Source organism: Drosophila subpulchrella, chromosome X (genome assembly GCF_014743375.2).
Source record: "Drosophila subpulchrella strain 33 F10 #4 breed RU33 chromosome X, RU_Dsub_v1.1 Primary Assembly, whole genome shotgun sequence".
NCBI lineage: Eukaryota > Metazoa > Arthropoda > Insecta > Diptera > Drosophilidae > Drosophila > Drosophila subpulchrella.
The window spans coordinates 15,764,478-15,779,241 of record NC_050613.1 but is presented as its reverse complement, the minus strand read 5'-3'; the positions used below and the strand labels follow the sequence as shown (position 1 = coordinate 15,779,241).

At 42.9% G+C, this 14,764-nt stretch overlaps 6 protein-coding genes across 6 annotated transcripts; 4 read left to right on the top strand and 2 right to left on the bottom strand.

Moving 5' to 3' along the window:
- Window positions 1-1,404: 1,404 nt before the first annotated feature.
- LOC119556158 (ketimine reductase mu-crystallin) lies at window positions 1,405-3,415 on the top strand. The gene is made up of 3 exons (XM_037868059.1): window positions 1,405-2,916; window positions 2,977-3,174; window positions 3,279-3,415. The coding sequence occupies exons 1-3, from the start codon at window positions 2,118-2,120 to the stop codon at window positions 3,350-3,352; spliced, it is 1,071 nt and encodes a 356-aa protein (XP_037723987.1). The 5' UTR covers window positions 1,405-2,117; the 3' UTR covers window positions 3,353-3,415.
- Window positions 3,410-5,116, bottom strand: LOC119556155 (GATOR complex protein NPRL2). Its single transcript, XM_037868057.1, has 3 exons — window positions 4,783-5,116; window positions 4,215-4,721; window positions 3,410-4,065 (listed from the first exon to the last, which is right to left on the bottom strand). Exons 1-3 carry the CDS (start codon window positions 4,960-4,962, stop codon window positions 3,511-3,513), a joined length of 1,242 nt encoding a protein of 413 aa, XP_037723985.1. The 5' UTR covers window positions 4,963-5,116; the 3' UTR covers window positions 3,410-3,510.
- Window positions 5,117-5,325: 209 nt separating this feature from the next.
- Window positions 5,326-6,445, top strand: LOC119556159. The gene is made up of 4 exons (XM_037868060.1): window positions 5,326-5,462; window positions 5,532-5,646; window positions 5,712-5,864; window positions 5,939-6,445. Exons 1-4 carry the CDS (start codon window positions 5,455-5,457, stop codon window positions 6,362-6,364), a joined length of 702 nt encoding a protein of 233 aa, XP_037723988.1. The 5' UTR covers window positions 5,326-5,454; the 3' UTR covers window positions 6,365-6,445.
- On the bottom strand, window positions 6,374-7,610 carry LOC119556160 (density-regulated protein homolog). Its single transcript, XM_037868062.1, has 3 exons — window positions 7,368-7,610; window positions 7,022-7,283; window positions 6,374-6,635 (listed from the first exon to the last, which is right to left on the bottom strand). Exons 1-3 carry the CDS (start codon window positions 7,485-7,487, stop codon window positions 6,448-6,450), a joined length of 570 nt encoding a protein of 189 aa, XP_037723990.1. The 5' UTR covers window positions 7,488-7,610; the 3' UTR covers window positions 6,374-6,447.
- A 539-nt stretch (window positions 7,611-8,149) lies between these two features.
- On the top strand, window positions 8,150-10,654 carry LOC119556157. The gene is made up of 3 exons (XM_037868058.1): window positions 8,150-8,206; window positions 8,353-8,895; window positions 9,860-10,654. Exons 2-3 carry the CDS (start codon window positions 8,407-8,409, stop codon window positions 10,460-10,462), a joined length of 1,092 nt encoding a protein of 363 aa, XP_037723986.1. The 5' UTR covers window positions 8,150-8,206; window positions 8,353-8,406; the 3' UTR covers window positions 10,463-10,654.
- A 902-nt stretch (window positions 10,655-11,556) lies between these two features.
- LOC119557268 lies at window positions 11,557-13,068 on the top strand. Its single transcript, XM_037869954.1, has 3 exons — window positions 11,557-11,947; window positions 12,129-12,491; window positions 12,760-13,068. The coding sequence occupies exons 1-3, from the start codon at window positions 11,882-11,884 to the stop codon at window positions 12,910-12,912; spliced, it is 582 nt and encodes a 193-aa protein (XP_037725882.1). The 5' UTR covers window positions 11,557-11,881; the 3' UTR covers window positions 12,913-13,068.
- Window positions 13,069-14,764: the final 1,696 nt, after the last annotated feature.

Here is a 14,764-nt window from a genome sequence, read left to right as displayed (position 1 = left end):
ATTTATTTGTCAATTCAACAATCCTGAGAAAAAATGTAGAAATATCCCTAAAGGGGGTTCTTCAAGATCCATGGCAATTAGATCTTGATTATAAATGTTAAAAAAAAATCTGAAATCCTGAATCTATTTGCCAATCAAACAATCCAACACAGAAAAGCAATTTTAAAACACAAATTACTATTTTTAAAAACCTTTAACAATGGTTCTGATAACCAACCCCAACCAAAACCCACACTTTTCAAAATCATATTTGTACTACGGTCTAGGAACTACAAAAAATTTCAAAATTCTTATAAGCAAATATTTTATTATTATTTGAAACCTTTAACAATGGTTATGTTCAATCATATTTTTACCACCGTCTAGAACTACAGAAAAAAAGTTCAAAATTCTCTTCTCAAGTCATGTTTTAAAATATTTCACGACACTGTAATATATTATCCTTTAAAAGTGAGGTACAATTTATCTCTGTGCACTTCACAATCTTTGCTGTGAATATGATTCAGAATTGGTAGGCATTTTCAAAATGAGCCAGCAAAATTCACGATGACAATATAGAATGGCGATTTTTTCGCTAGTGCATGGAAACCCATGGAAAACCCGCGCAGAGGTCAAGTCAAGTGAAATTGGTTGGGACAAAGGCGAGAAAGCAGGCGACGGAGGCGAACAGTGAAGAAATTATGTCAAAATTTGAATTAACAGCTGGGAAAATAAAATGGCTCAGGCCAAAACAATGGCGGGGCATAAATTAATTTTTCCTATCAGCTGCAGCCGCGGAAAAGTGCATTCGCTTTTCACTTTCGTGTCGGCTGTTGGGGTTTTTCAATTGGCTTGGATTGGACGTGGATGTGGTGGATGGGGATGTGGTTCAGTTTCCAGCTGTTTGCGAGAATTATTTCAGCGCGATAAAGCCGTTGACAGAAGCGGTTTCCCTTTTTTGAGCTGCGGTTTCGCCCTTGGCGTGCGGTGAAAATGCATTTTCCCAGCGACGCCAAAGAATGGGGAAAACTGCATTAGAAATGAGGAAAAACAGTCGCCCGTGAAAATTGGTTTTGGGTTCGTTTTAGCTTTTCTGCGGTGACTTAAATTGACCGTCCACCTTTCGTTATCAAAAAACCTTTGGCAATATATTTTATTTTCAACAATTTATTTTTAATTAATAGGTATATCCCTTGTTATTGCACTATTTTCACTTCCATCTCCTTATTTATTCCGTGGATAAGCAATTTAAATTTTGCCGCAATTCGATTGTTTAACAAAGAAACGGTATTTTTTAGTCAATTTTTGATTGAACAAACAGTGCTGCCAGAGAGTATAATGATTTCAGTCCGAAGTTTACAACGCAGTGAAGGAGAATTTTCCGACCCCATAAAGTACATATATGTACAAATATGTATAGATATTCTTGATCAGCATCACTAGACGAGTCGATCTGTTCGTCTGTCCGTTTCTACGCAAGCTAGTCTCTCAATTTTAAGACTTTCGGAATGAAACCTTCCCAAAAGTCTCATTTCTATTGCAGGAAGAATATAACTCGGAATGAGCCTGATCGGACAACTATATCCTATGGCTCCTATAGCTATAGAAATGAACAAAAAATATAAAAAAAAAGTGTAATAAAAAATACAACCTCGGCGTTTCTTGACATATTAACTTCTACTTTTGGGAATATCGTTCTTTTAATATTTCGGAATTTTGAATAAAATTTTTAAAAATCGGAAGGAGAATAATTAATGTCCAAAATAATACTAAAACCGTCATATTTCGTTTTCGGAAACATATACGGTATTAAATTGAAATGGAACATTATCTTAATATTTCTGCAATTAGTTTTTAGTTTTCTAAAAATCGGAAAGCTCTGTAAACTTAGTCGCTGTTTTTGATATCTTAAGTATAGGTTTTCTCAATAGATATTTTCCAACAAGCTTTTCCACTTAAACTAGCATCACTGGTCAGCTGATCTTTCATCTTTGAGATTATCAGTTACACCATTTTGTAAAGTTTATATTTCAAACTCAACAGCAACCAAGTAAATGAATTTAAGAAGAAGTAGATACGAATATAAAATCTACAAAGCTGTAAAGATACCCTACTTATAAAGTTCGTTTGTTACAAATATGAGCGGATGTTCGCCAGTTTATTACAATGCGGAAACAGTCCGCCGAGTTCTCACCTGGCCGCTGGTCAATGAAGCAGTGGAATCGGCGCTTAAGGCCGTAGTTAAGTCCCAGGATCTGGGGACCACCTCCTCCTCCTATGTCATCCAACCGAAGAGGAGTTTCACCGCCTGCGGCAAGGAACCTGGCAAGATTCTGTTGACCATGCCCGCCTTTGTGGGAGACTACAGCCTGGCATCGAAGGGATCCCCGGGGGAAGTGGGAGATACCCGCTCCACACTGGCCTGCAAAGTGGTGACCTCGTTCAAGCCTAACTCCCAGCGGGATCCACCGCTACCCTGCATCCATGCTCATGTCCTGCTCTTTGACAACCATACCGGTCAACTATCGGCCATAATGGAGGGCACGGATTTGACCACCTGGCGCACTGTTTCCGCCTCCCTGGTGGCCACCAAGTATCTGTACTTCCGACGCTTTGGTTCGCAGGCCGAGACGGAGAGAAAGATCAACGTGGCCATCGTGGGCTGCGGCGTCCAAGGGCAACTCCATGCCTCCGCTTTTTGTGCCAACTTCCGGGTGATGCAGCTCAGTCTGTACAATCGCACGGAGGCGAAAGCCCAGAAATTGAAGGAGCAACTGCAGCGGGAACTGGGCACCGAATGCGAAACACAGATAATAGTTTGCCGGAGTGCCAAAGAAGCTTGCCAGGATGCCGATGTCATCTGCGTGGCCACCTACTCCAAGGAGCCGCTCGTCCATCTTGAGCATCTGAAAGGCAAACAAAGCGTTCACATTAATAGTGAGTCCGCGTATTTAAAGAGTCTACAAGATAGTTACCTTCCCAACCCTTCGGTTTCAGCTGTTGGTGCCGGCGAAGTCCACTTTTCTGAGTTGAGTCCCGATATCTACCACCAGGCTAAGATCTATGTGGATTGCTATGCCAATGCCGAGGCTGAATTGGTGGGTCTTCCAGGCACGATCACCGCCGAACTGGGTGCCATCATCGTCAATGGAAACTATCCCGGAAAATCGGACATTTCCATCTTCCAATCATTGGGTGCGTTTTTGATTGGTTTCGTTAGTATAAAACTCACTTCATTAGCACCTTAGAATTGATGACTATCTCTGTCTTTTCGAAATGTATGATTTCTGTATCTTAAGGCATGGCTTCGGAGGACGCCTGTGTGGCCCAGGCGGTGCAGGAAGCCATCCTCTCGAGCGCCGAGCATTCCTGATTGCCTTCCATCTGGAAAACCAAGCCCGGGATCAGCCCAACTCAAACCACCGGCTCGTTAACCTTTCATGTGTATATATGTGTATATAAAAAAGCTATTGGAAACATAACAATCGGTTGGCCTACAAACTACAACAAACCCGGACGTCGTCTCCGGCGTCACTTCCAGATCACAGTCACATTCGTATCCTTCTCGATGTCCCGCTCGATGGTGCTGGGCGAGAGGCCCGTCTTGCAACAGATCTCGTCGAAGCTGATCAGCCCGGTGTACATCTTCTGCCGCCCGGAAGGTACTGAGCCCGTGAACACCGGGTACTTGTGGATGCAGCGGATAAACCGGTGTTGCAGCCCAAAGATCACCATGCGCCGCTCATCGATGTTGTGGTGTTGGGGGCCCAGTCGCTGGCAGATTGCCCGCAGGGTGACGCCGTGCGTCATCGAGGCGTAGAACTGGAAGATCCGCTGCACACTGGGCAACGTCTTGTCCGGTCGCAGGGCCACGTATTTCCGGCAGGCGCCGCTCAGCGACGCACTCTGGATGAGATGTTTCAGGTTCTGCGTCATGTAGACGTTGCTGTACTTGAGGATGGGCAGCAACTGGACAACGCCGTAGTAGACCAGGTTCTGGATGCACGACTTTACCAGATCCGTTTCCACATCCGCTTCAGCGGCGATCCGGGCAACGTGATTGATTCCGTTGATATAAGGCAGGATCTAGCGGGGAAACAGTGCAGTCCAATAGGATTATATGTTATATTTGTAAAGATCAAGTGAGGAAGTGTTTAGATCTAGAAAATCCCAGTACAATTCATACCCCCAGGGTACCAACCATGCCAGCGTTATTTCTAAACTAAGTCCCGCACCTGTTGCGTGGTCAGGTCCCAGTTGTCCAGCGGAGCGTCGCACAGATTGGCCAGCAGCAGCGGCACCATATGGTCCTTGACCGGCGGCGGATCCGGCTTGTGCATGACGATCTTCAGGTAAATTGTGTTGTCGCCCTCGACAATGGTGGCGACCTTGCGCTCGTTGAGGTCGCGCAGGACCGTCTCGAAGATGTTCTGCAGCCGGCGCTTGTCGTCCTCGCGCGACAGGAAGCAGGACTCCTCCTCCATCATGATGAGGTACTCGGACAGCTTCTTGACCACCGGCTCGTACTGAACGCTTCTGGCCCGCGAATCGCAGACGAAGCACAGGTTAAAGAGGAAGGCGTTGCGGGCGTACTTCTGCTGATCCTGTATGCCCACCGGATAGCCGACGATCTTAACGTCCATTGCGTTGACGGTCAGGATGCAGCGCTGGAGGTGCTGCTTGGGTATGATGTAGACGTTGATGGCATCGAACACATCCTTGGATATGTAGTTATCGGGAACCTGTGGGCGGTGGATTGTATTGGATTATCTTATCAGGCAGTGCTCCTGGGAACCGACTCACCTGGCAGCTAATCTTGCAGCCCGCCGTGGCATGGAACTCGCTGAGGAAGATGCACCGGATCTTGCCCTCCGTGCTGCCATGTGCTCCTCCACCTCCAGCTCCTTCCGATCCTCCTGCCCCATTCGTGACCACGCCCGCCGTTGCCGCTGGCTCGGCCGTCTCGTTCGTGTGGGAATGCATGCTGTGCGCTGGATCCCAGTATCACCGCTTCCGCATCCTCTGTCTGCATCCGCAGCCAACTGTGGACTCCAAAGGTACCGAGATTCACCCCTGTGCGCTTAACAGCAGGTGTCACAACACAATAACAGTGGCGGAATTCGCTGTTATGAACTCTACTGTTAAACTCGACGCCTTTGTGGTGTGACCGTTAACTGGGCTCACAAACGTATACTAGAAATACCACAGATAAGCCACGGTATTTAAATTGATTTTAGCAAATGGGTTACATTTTTGCTCTTGGTAATATTTTGTAAGTTATTAATGCTTGAATAACTTTGAAGTCAGTTTTCATAGCAGCACTTCTCTAATCATGTTCATACAAAATATTTGTACGTTTTTTAGTATACTTTTTAAAATATTCAACTAGAAGACGTCAACTTACCGTTGTATTGTTTGGCATGGTATATTTCAACGCCCGCCGTGCGGTCATACTAAAACTTGCCGACTCAAAAAATGGAAACGTGAGAATTGTTTTGCTTATTTTCCCATTAAATAGAGAATAATCTCTTGATCCTTTTGCTCCAATACAGGATCAACCCCACGTTCTCGTATCTCACCAACCTGGAGGTGATGCAGATTCTGCAGAAAATCAAGAGCACAAAAAAGAAGTTCGGCATGCGGAACTTGGCCACGGTTACCTATGAGGTTTGTTGATTTTTCAAAATACGCACCTTCATGATCGAAAATTAACACGGATTCCGATTCCCCAGGCACTACAGTATCTGGAGGAGTCGCCCTGCAAAACTCAAACCCGCGAGAACATCGTAAACTATGTGAAGGACCTTTCCTCCTATCGACTGAAGTCCCACGAGGTCCTGCAAATGATCAACGATCCTCCGACAAGTGCTCTACATACGCAGCTGGTGAGGATGGGCTTGGGATATATCTTTAAGTATAGCCAAAAGGCTATAGAAAATAACATTTTCAACTTATTCAGCTGATCGATGACAATAAGGCTCCACTTACCGATGAGGAGAACGAGAAGATAATTCAGCTGAGCTACAAGCACTTCCATGGGGGAGATACTAAGGAGACACCGGTTGAAAAACCACCAGAGGCCACTGGGAAGACAGCGGGGAAGCAATCTGGAAAGCGAGCCAAGAACAATTCAGCGGCTGAATCCACTACAGCAACTGCGACTGCCCCTCTAGCAACTAAAACCGCTCCTCCAGCAACGGAAACCTCTACAGCACCAGAAATTGCTTCTCTAGCATCAAAAACTGCTCCCCCTGCAACCGAAGCTGCTCCCCAAGCAATGGAAACAGATCCGCCAGCAACTGAAACATCTCCACCAGCCGATGCTGCCCCCTTAACAGCGGAAACAAATCAAGCAGATGCGGAAAACCGCCAGCCAACTAAATAACTTACATGCTTTTTACGTTTAACGTTTCATATTTTAATGTTTGATGTAGCGTATAAAATAAGCTAAAAAATTGATTAATTTATTTATGTTCGCTTCTGATCGCCCAAATCCTCGATGACATCTTCGTCGATTTCGGCCCACTTTTCGGGTATGACATCGAACAAATCGTCCTTGACGTCGCCCTGGATAACGATCTCATCGTCGCCGGTCACCGAAGAGCCGCAGGCGAACTTGGTGCCAAAGAACTTGGCGGCCACCTTGAGATCAATGTCTGAAAAGGTCAGGAAAGTTATTAATCGAGGAGATACATGATAATTATACTGTTTCTTCTGGTACATTGAATGCCTTCGAAACCAATAACAGAAAATACTTGAATGCACTTAAAATTGAAATTAGTTGTTAAAAACCAGGCATGTTGTTGTGACGGTATCTGATTAAGTGGTGTATCTTATAGAGAAGGCACTATTGTTTTCACTTTTACAAATAATATGTGGAAACGTAAGGAAACCGGTACAACCAATAGGCAAGGCTAATCCCAGCTCCAAGTTATGTATATGTAGGACTTGTAAAAATAAAACCGGAGTGGGCTAGTCCCATCTTCTGGTAGCTCTTGTTTGGACTGACAAGTAAATGGTGTGAACTGACAATAAGACCCACCGAAAGTGCTCAATCCTGTGACCACTGTCACGGACTTCTTCTTGCCACGGGCCGCCCGCGAGACGCAGATGCGCTTGGGCACATCCTCCTTCTTCTTGACGCGCAGCAGTCCCTTGCCGCCGCGCTTCTGGCGCTTCTTGTCGTCATCCGTCCCGTCGGCGGCGGCCGCCTCCTCCTCGATCTTTAGGCGCTCGAAGTCGTCTGGCATGTGGCGCTCCAGCCATTCCTTGCACTTCTCGTACTCCGGATAGTACTCGCAGTACTGCGGATCGGAGGCAGGATATGAATACATATGTGTGCGCACAGGAAATATGGATTTTCCCCAAGCTCTCTCCAGCTAACTCACCTCAATGGGCATCGTGCAGTGGCCGCAGTACTTCATCTGGATCGGATAGGTGACGCCCTCGCGCGGACCCACCTGCAGGCGGTCGGCGACGCTGTTGGTGCCCACTTCCTCGTTCGTCATTGCTTATCGGATCGGATTGACTGGCTAACGCTTGGAGATTATTTTAAAATTAAAATATATTGAGAATTCGGGACGAAGAAGACAGACAGATGATTTTCAATGCAAGCTGGCCGTTTTCTGATTCGGCGGGAAAAATATACTGACCGGGTACATATACTGTAAATATACCACATAAAAATAGGGTTACTCGCAGGTGTCACAGAAATCTCTTCGGGCGAAATGTACGTAAGCATCAATACTAATTTCCCCCGAATGTCGCAGGAAAATGTTTTCGTGGCACCCCAGAATATAAGCTCTGTATATGGGAGAGGCTATAAACGAGGTTCATCAAAATGGTACAGCTTCTTGCCTACTCTGGCATAGACTATTTTTTGAATAATAATTTAAGGTCACAAAAGTAGATGGTAATGATAATAATATTATTAATAGAATAAGTTGACAGCTCTGGTTTTCACTAATTTTTCAGCCTCAAGGTTGTTGATTTCCGGATATTTCTGAAAATGGAATTTGTATGGTGCAGCTGATCAGCAGCTGATCAAAATTCAGCAAATCAACCGTTTAGGGAATACCCCTAATAGTTTACAAGCTCTAAATACATTTTCTTAAAATACTAGAACATCACATAAATAAACCGTATGGAAAAAAAAACCTAAAAACGGCCACACTATGAGGCAGCATTTAAAATTATTTACCGGTTGCAAACGCTATTTTCCAAAAAAGTGAGTAAAGTAGGCTAATATTTTTCCTAACTTTTCGCCGTACACGATTCTGGCAGTTCCATTGGTTGTTTCGGACAGGCAACAGCTCCAATTTTGCTCACACACTAGTTTTATTTCATAAAAATATTTCCTATCTTTTCCACAAGTTTGTACCAAACTCACAAAATTTGTTCCCGCAAAACCCGAGTTAGTGATTATATATGGCCACAGACAAGACTCCAAGCCAGGGTGCCCAGGTGCTCCACAAGACCAGGACCCGATCCCACAGACGGCGGGACTCGAACCACGAATCCCCCAAGACCTGGAAAACGGGCAATAGTCAGCTGCAAAAGCGGCTCCGTCGCCTGATTGTCGCCGAGCGGAGCGGCAGGAAGCGGTCACGCCGCGAGCAGGAGCCGGACATGTCCGTGTCCCGCAAGAAGATGCCCTTGTGGACCTGGGGATCCATCATCCTCGTTATCTGCTCGGGTCTGGGTCTGTGCATGCGGTTCAACGACAACTCGCCGACAGTCGGCGGATTCCTGCAGAGCTACACGAACCAGTACCACTCGATCGTCAACAACCGGGACAACTACTGCGACCGCACCCAGCGTCTGGGCAACATCGTCACGTACGCCCGGCTCCACGTGATGCACCAGGATCAGGCCTTGGACCAGCTGGAAGTAGCACTGGACAGCCCCAATCGCCAGGTGATTTAGGTTGACTATTGATAGTAGTGATTAGTGATAACTATACCATAAGAACATCCTGACCAGACCTTTCCCATGCCATTTATGGGATATACATACGTTTATTCTTAGTTGTCTATAGCACAAACAAAGCTTTAAATTGTATAGTGTACCACCTAAACACAGACTAAGTCAGAAGCCAAATCGTTGTTGTTGGAACTTAAAAGCTTTAAACATATCTTGGATGAGGAGTACTATGAAATAGCTAGGTGACTTACAGGGACTTGTGACTCTACTATAGTAATTACCAAAACAGGGACATCCTGCACAGACCTTTCCCATGCCATTTATAGGATATACGTACATACTTAGTTGTTTATAGCACCAACAAAGCTTTAAATTGTATAGTTTACCATCTAACTAATCTAAGACTAAGCCAAAAGCCCAAAGCTTAGGAACTTAAAAGCGTTTAACAGATATTTGATGAGAAGTAATCTAAAATTCTGTTGCGTCCACAGTCTTGGGGTTGAAAATAAGATTTAAACTGAAATGCGTTTATTTAGTCAATATCTATTGACTTATCAAAAGAGGCTTACCACGTCCACGAATCGCAACTTGTATGATAGTTGAGGAACTTGGCTTTAGCGATTCTATTTCTTTTAATTTAAGAAACTCGCAATTTGTATTCGTCTGATTGCATTTATCTTTGAGAAGGGTCAACCAAATTCAGTAAAATTTTCGCAATCATATAGTTGCATATGCCTTTTATATGGTTGTCTTTTATTTGCCATCTTATCTTGATCAGAAAAAAACATATTCGCATTTAAAATTTTTTAGTCAGAGCAAAATTCAAAATTTCAATTGTTCATTAGGCACAAGCAGACGTATATCCCTTATTTTTGATACACCTATCAGGCTATTATGTATTAATACTTTGATTTATAATATTTGGTTTTATAATGTCCCTCTATTTTCTCTCAACCAGATCATCGCTTTGGTGGGCTCCTCTGGCGTGGGTAAGAGCTTAACGGCGCACAAGCTGCGCAATCATTATCCATGGCCTGAGAATGTCAAGACCGTTTCGTGGAGCGGCGGAGAGTCTGTGCTCCGTGTGCAGAGCATTCTGTCCCATCTCGTTTATTGCGGCCAGAATCTTATCCTGATTGACAACATGCTTCCCGAGGATGCCGATTATGTGCCTGTCATCAGTAAACTGATAAGGGGGCACGAGGACATCGCCAACAGAACTGAGCAGCCGCACCTGAAACAGTTGTCTGTGGTGGTCATCTTCAGCGTGAATCGCCTGCAAGCCGACGAAGACTATGATGTAGATATGGAGACGCTGAAGAAAATGCCAGGTACCCATGTTATCACCTATGCTGCGCTGGAACCCGACCATCTGGTCGACTGCATCCGCCGAGAAGCAGAGATTGCCAAGGTGCAGCTGGATGACGAACACATTGAGGAGATAATCAGGGGAAGCGATGCTCGCTCTTCTGGTTGCAAGTCCATTCCGGCCAAAGTCCTGCTCTACGGAAAGCCAATCCCAGTGGCTTCGGAAACTGCCAATAACCATACAACAGACTGATTCAAGACTATCAACACGCCAAAGTGTTTGAATGTAAATTTTAGTTAGGCCGTATATCAAAGACAATCCTGAGAACCACACGTGATAAATTTTAAAAGAAGTTATAAATCATAAGTTAGGTTTCGCACAAACGCTATTGAGAAAATTCTGTATTGTAAATTAATTTCGAATCGTAGATCAAGTAATGTTAAATTAGCAATTCAGCTGCAAAATGTGTCCACGCCAATGTCAAGTTCTGTGTTTCTACAATGTAAATGTCTAACGATGACTATGCAATTTTGTACAAAATAAAAATGCTCTCATAAGTCTGGAATAAAGATATTCCGAAAAACTCCAAGACAACCCAACTATTCATAATTTAAATACACTAGAAACGTTAACGAGATATACAAATACCTAAAAAAAAAAAACTAGGTCTTATTCATATAATGATTTAAGTAAATGTAATAATTTAATTTTAAAAGCTTATAAATTTTGTCAATCTACTTCTGGCATATGTTTATATTTCAAACCTTTAAACGTAAACTTAAGGTCAACAATTTAAAATGTATTTTTAAAGATTCTAGCAAATAAGTAGGTAATAAATGTTTAATTAGTAGGTATATCAAAAAATTCAGCTTTGTAGAAAGAAACAAGTATTTCCATTAAAACTTGTTTTTAAAGATTAAAGTTTAAATGCTTATGCTGATAACTGTGCCTTGTGTTAGATCTAAGCACATCCCATAAGTATGCTACTGTACCGGAACTCTACGTTCCACTCGCAGGCCATAAAAACGAGCAATGGCCACGCGTTTTTGCTGCTGTTCTGGCTTTTGCCTTGTTTTCGCTTTATGGCCATTGCGAAGAGGCTCTCTGTTATAATCGGATAACTCGGATAACGGGCGTCGTGTGGCGGCCCAATTTTTATATTTTACGGCAGCCATGGCCTACAAACAGAATCAGGGAACGCGAACGCGAACGCGAACCAAGCCCAAGTCGGTCGGTTGTCCAGGGTCAAGTGCGTTTGCTTATTTTATTGGCCAGTCGCACTCGTTGTCCCGCAGGCGCACACGACGTATGCGTGATGTACAGGTGTACATGATGTGCACATGGGTGTTCCATTGAGACGGCGACCCACTTCCGGACGAATCCGGGCTCCGACCTTCCGGAATACGCCTGCCGAATGCTGATTCTCCTCCTCTTGTTGTTTTCAGTGTGCTTTGATCTGTTTTATTTATTTATTTTTTATTTTGTTGAGGGTGCTACGATCGGTGAATCTGAATCGCATTTTTGAGTATCTGCATCGGCAATTACACAAAATATGTACAACTTAATTTGGCAATTAGTAAAACAATGCGAACAGCGTTGGCTAATTGGTGGTCAATTAGTAGAGGGCTCTATAAATTGTGGCACCTGCCGGAGATCTTCTAAAGCCACGAAATGGAGCACTGGATCGGTGGGATTATTGGCTTGCTTTGCGTCCTTCAATTGCTACAAGGAAGTCGGGTAAAAGTCGGTTTTAAAAACATATGTTTTTAAAGGATGGTTATAACATTTTCATTTTTATATTATGTTTTAAAAGAAAAAGAATGAAAAATAATTAAAGTTGTATTATTGTAATATAATATAATATATAAATAATATTGTCTTTGATAAATGTTACGTTTTAATTTTTAATTTTTTTTAGAGCACCACCTATGAAGTAATCGGCGATGAGAAGACCATGGATATCGTTTGCGATGCTAAAGAAGACAAGGGCAATGTTCCGATTCGAGAAGTTTTGGACATAAGCGGGTTGTCCTTCGAAGTGGCGGACGATCTGGAGACTTTGTACTACAAGGGCGACATAAAGATGCTGATGGATTTGCCAAGTGGTCCGATTGGCATGCAGCTCGATGTATTTCGCTGGGAACGGAGCCAATGGCATCCAACTCCTTTTTGTCTGAAACGGGAGAACCTTTGCAAGTCCTTGATCAATCCTCGGGAACTGTGGTATCCCATTTTTAGAAATATCCCCGAGAACGAGATGATATGTCCTCCGGAAAAGGGGGTAAGTTAATAAATAATTACGGAGTTATAGAAATGTATTCAGGTATTTAGGTCAGGGAACAAAATGTTTTATTTAACAAGCTTTAAAATATTTGATTTTAGCTATAACTTTAACGCTATTTTTATACTTCCCTTCATTTTTCAATCATAATCGTAGTTAATTATTAGGACATTTGAGTTAAAACATTACAATTTACATAGTACAACTAGTTTATAACGAGTTTACATCTTTTAACGATTTATTTATTATATGTTTGTCCGTTTCCCAGCATATTTACACCTTGAAAAACGTGAGCAACCATGAGTTCGTAAGGAACATGCCCCATGTGGACATTGCTGGGGACCTCAAGGCAGTGGTCCACCTGAGCACCGGGGATCTAAAGACCTGTATCGTGTTCTTCTTCAAGGTCTACGCCAATTGAGGGGGGAGTGGACCCTGACACTGGACGAGTGGATCTCGATGAGATCCCGCTGTTTGCCTAGTTTATAGTACGCGGCTGCTCTGCTTTTATGGCCTGATTCGGTGGTGTTTACTTGGCTTCAATGGCGCGTCCCACCGTTTATGGCTCTAACTAAATGATTTGCAAATAAAGAGAAATATTTCATATTCATGCACTCGAAACAGAATGCCAGAAATGCCTACTCTTCCTCAGTCAGTTTTTGGCTATTTCTGGTGGCGCTGGCGATAAGCCCCCGCACTCGAAATGGGAACTTAGCCCAGTAATCCCCTTCTGGTATTTGCCGAAAGATCAGATGCGGCGCCATCCCCAGATCACAGTCACCTCCGCCTCCATCGTCCATCACATGCAACATTCTCCTCAACGTCCAAATTCACTGAACTCATTCGCAATTGCGCGTGACGATTCCGCCATATAAGGTGACTTCCCCTTGCCAACCTGACTTTGCAGATCTCGGGAAATTTACAATGTTTGTGCACTCGGGTTCACCAGGTTTTCTTATTAAACGAATGGTTAAATGCACGTGGTTTGCATTTGTCATGTGAATCATATGAGGGTTCAAAATGAAGAAACCTTGGACCGCTAATATATTTTTATAATTTTTCGTCGGTCACATCTATTACTTAGTCCCTAATTCGGTAATATTTCCTTAATTATGAAATAAATGTATGATTAATAGTATAAGGTATCAACAGTTTCTAAGATTGCCATAACTTTATTTAAATACAGCTTATGAATCTATTGATTTAAATTAATAAGCAAGATCTTGACAAGCCTTTAATAAAGAAATGCATATGTAATTTATCTTAATAACTAATCTTTTCTTATAATTTATTTTATTTCAAAGTAAAAATAGAAAATATATCCTTTTAGCTGATGTCCTTGAATAAAGCCATTAGATCGATTGGTTCCAGTCTAGTTATCGAATCGCACATTTGTTAGGCAATACTATAGATGATGAAATACATCAACCTGTTGGGAGTTGTTAACGTATAGTTTCCGCTTTCCATGAGATGTTATAGAATACGTATGACTCTATTTATTTTCTGGGCCGCTATCTGTTTGCCTCGCGCAGTGTCGTAATAACAATAAACAAGCGATTAGCTGCGGAAAGTCAAGTCACAACAAACGATAAATTGGAAATATAAATAGTAATAAATCTGCACTCGACCAGGTATATTCTGTCTGTTTGTATGTTTAATTTTGAGTGCTATTTAAGTCCGATCTTGCTAGATCAATCCTAGCTGCAGGGTACTAGAGTATTCGATATAAACCGATACTGCTGGCACAGCTGGCACTATCAATATGCGATTGAGATCGATGCCATGCGATTACAATGCCCTGGACTAAACTATACGGAATACAGTGCGTTTCGGCACTGGAAGGATGATTTTACAAATGCCTTGATATGTTCTCTTATAAGTTAGTCTCGCATATTAAGGTTTTATAGTTTTTTAATCATTTAAAATACCTTAAAAAATATTTTAAAAAGTAATTTAAGTCATGTATTTTCAAGTTCCTTACCATCCTGCAACGCACTGTTTGAATGCAAATTACGAGTCGAATTCTCATGCAAATGCAATATAATCGGAATTCATATGCATCAATTACAATGTGTATAATAATGGTCACAGCTGATGTGAGCCGATCGAATGTGTTTGCATCATAAACACCCGTATTAACTAACCAGCCACAAAGACCGCTTTGAACTGGTGTTGACCCGATCTGACCGGATTCAATGGCTGGAACTTTATATGGGTTAATTGGAAGGGCGAAAGGCTATTTAGAAGCATAATACTTCTTAGATGATCCCTGG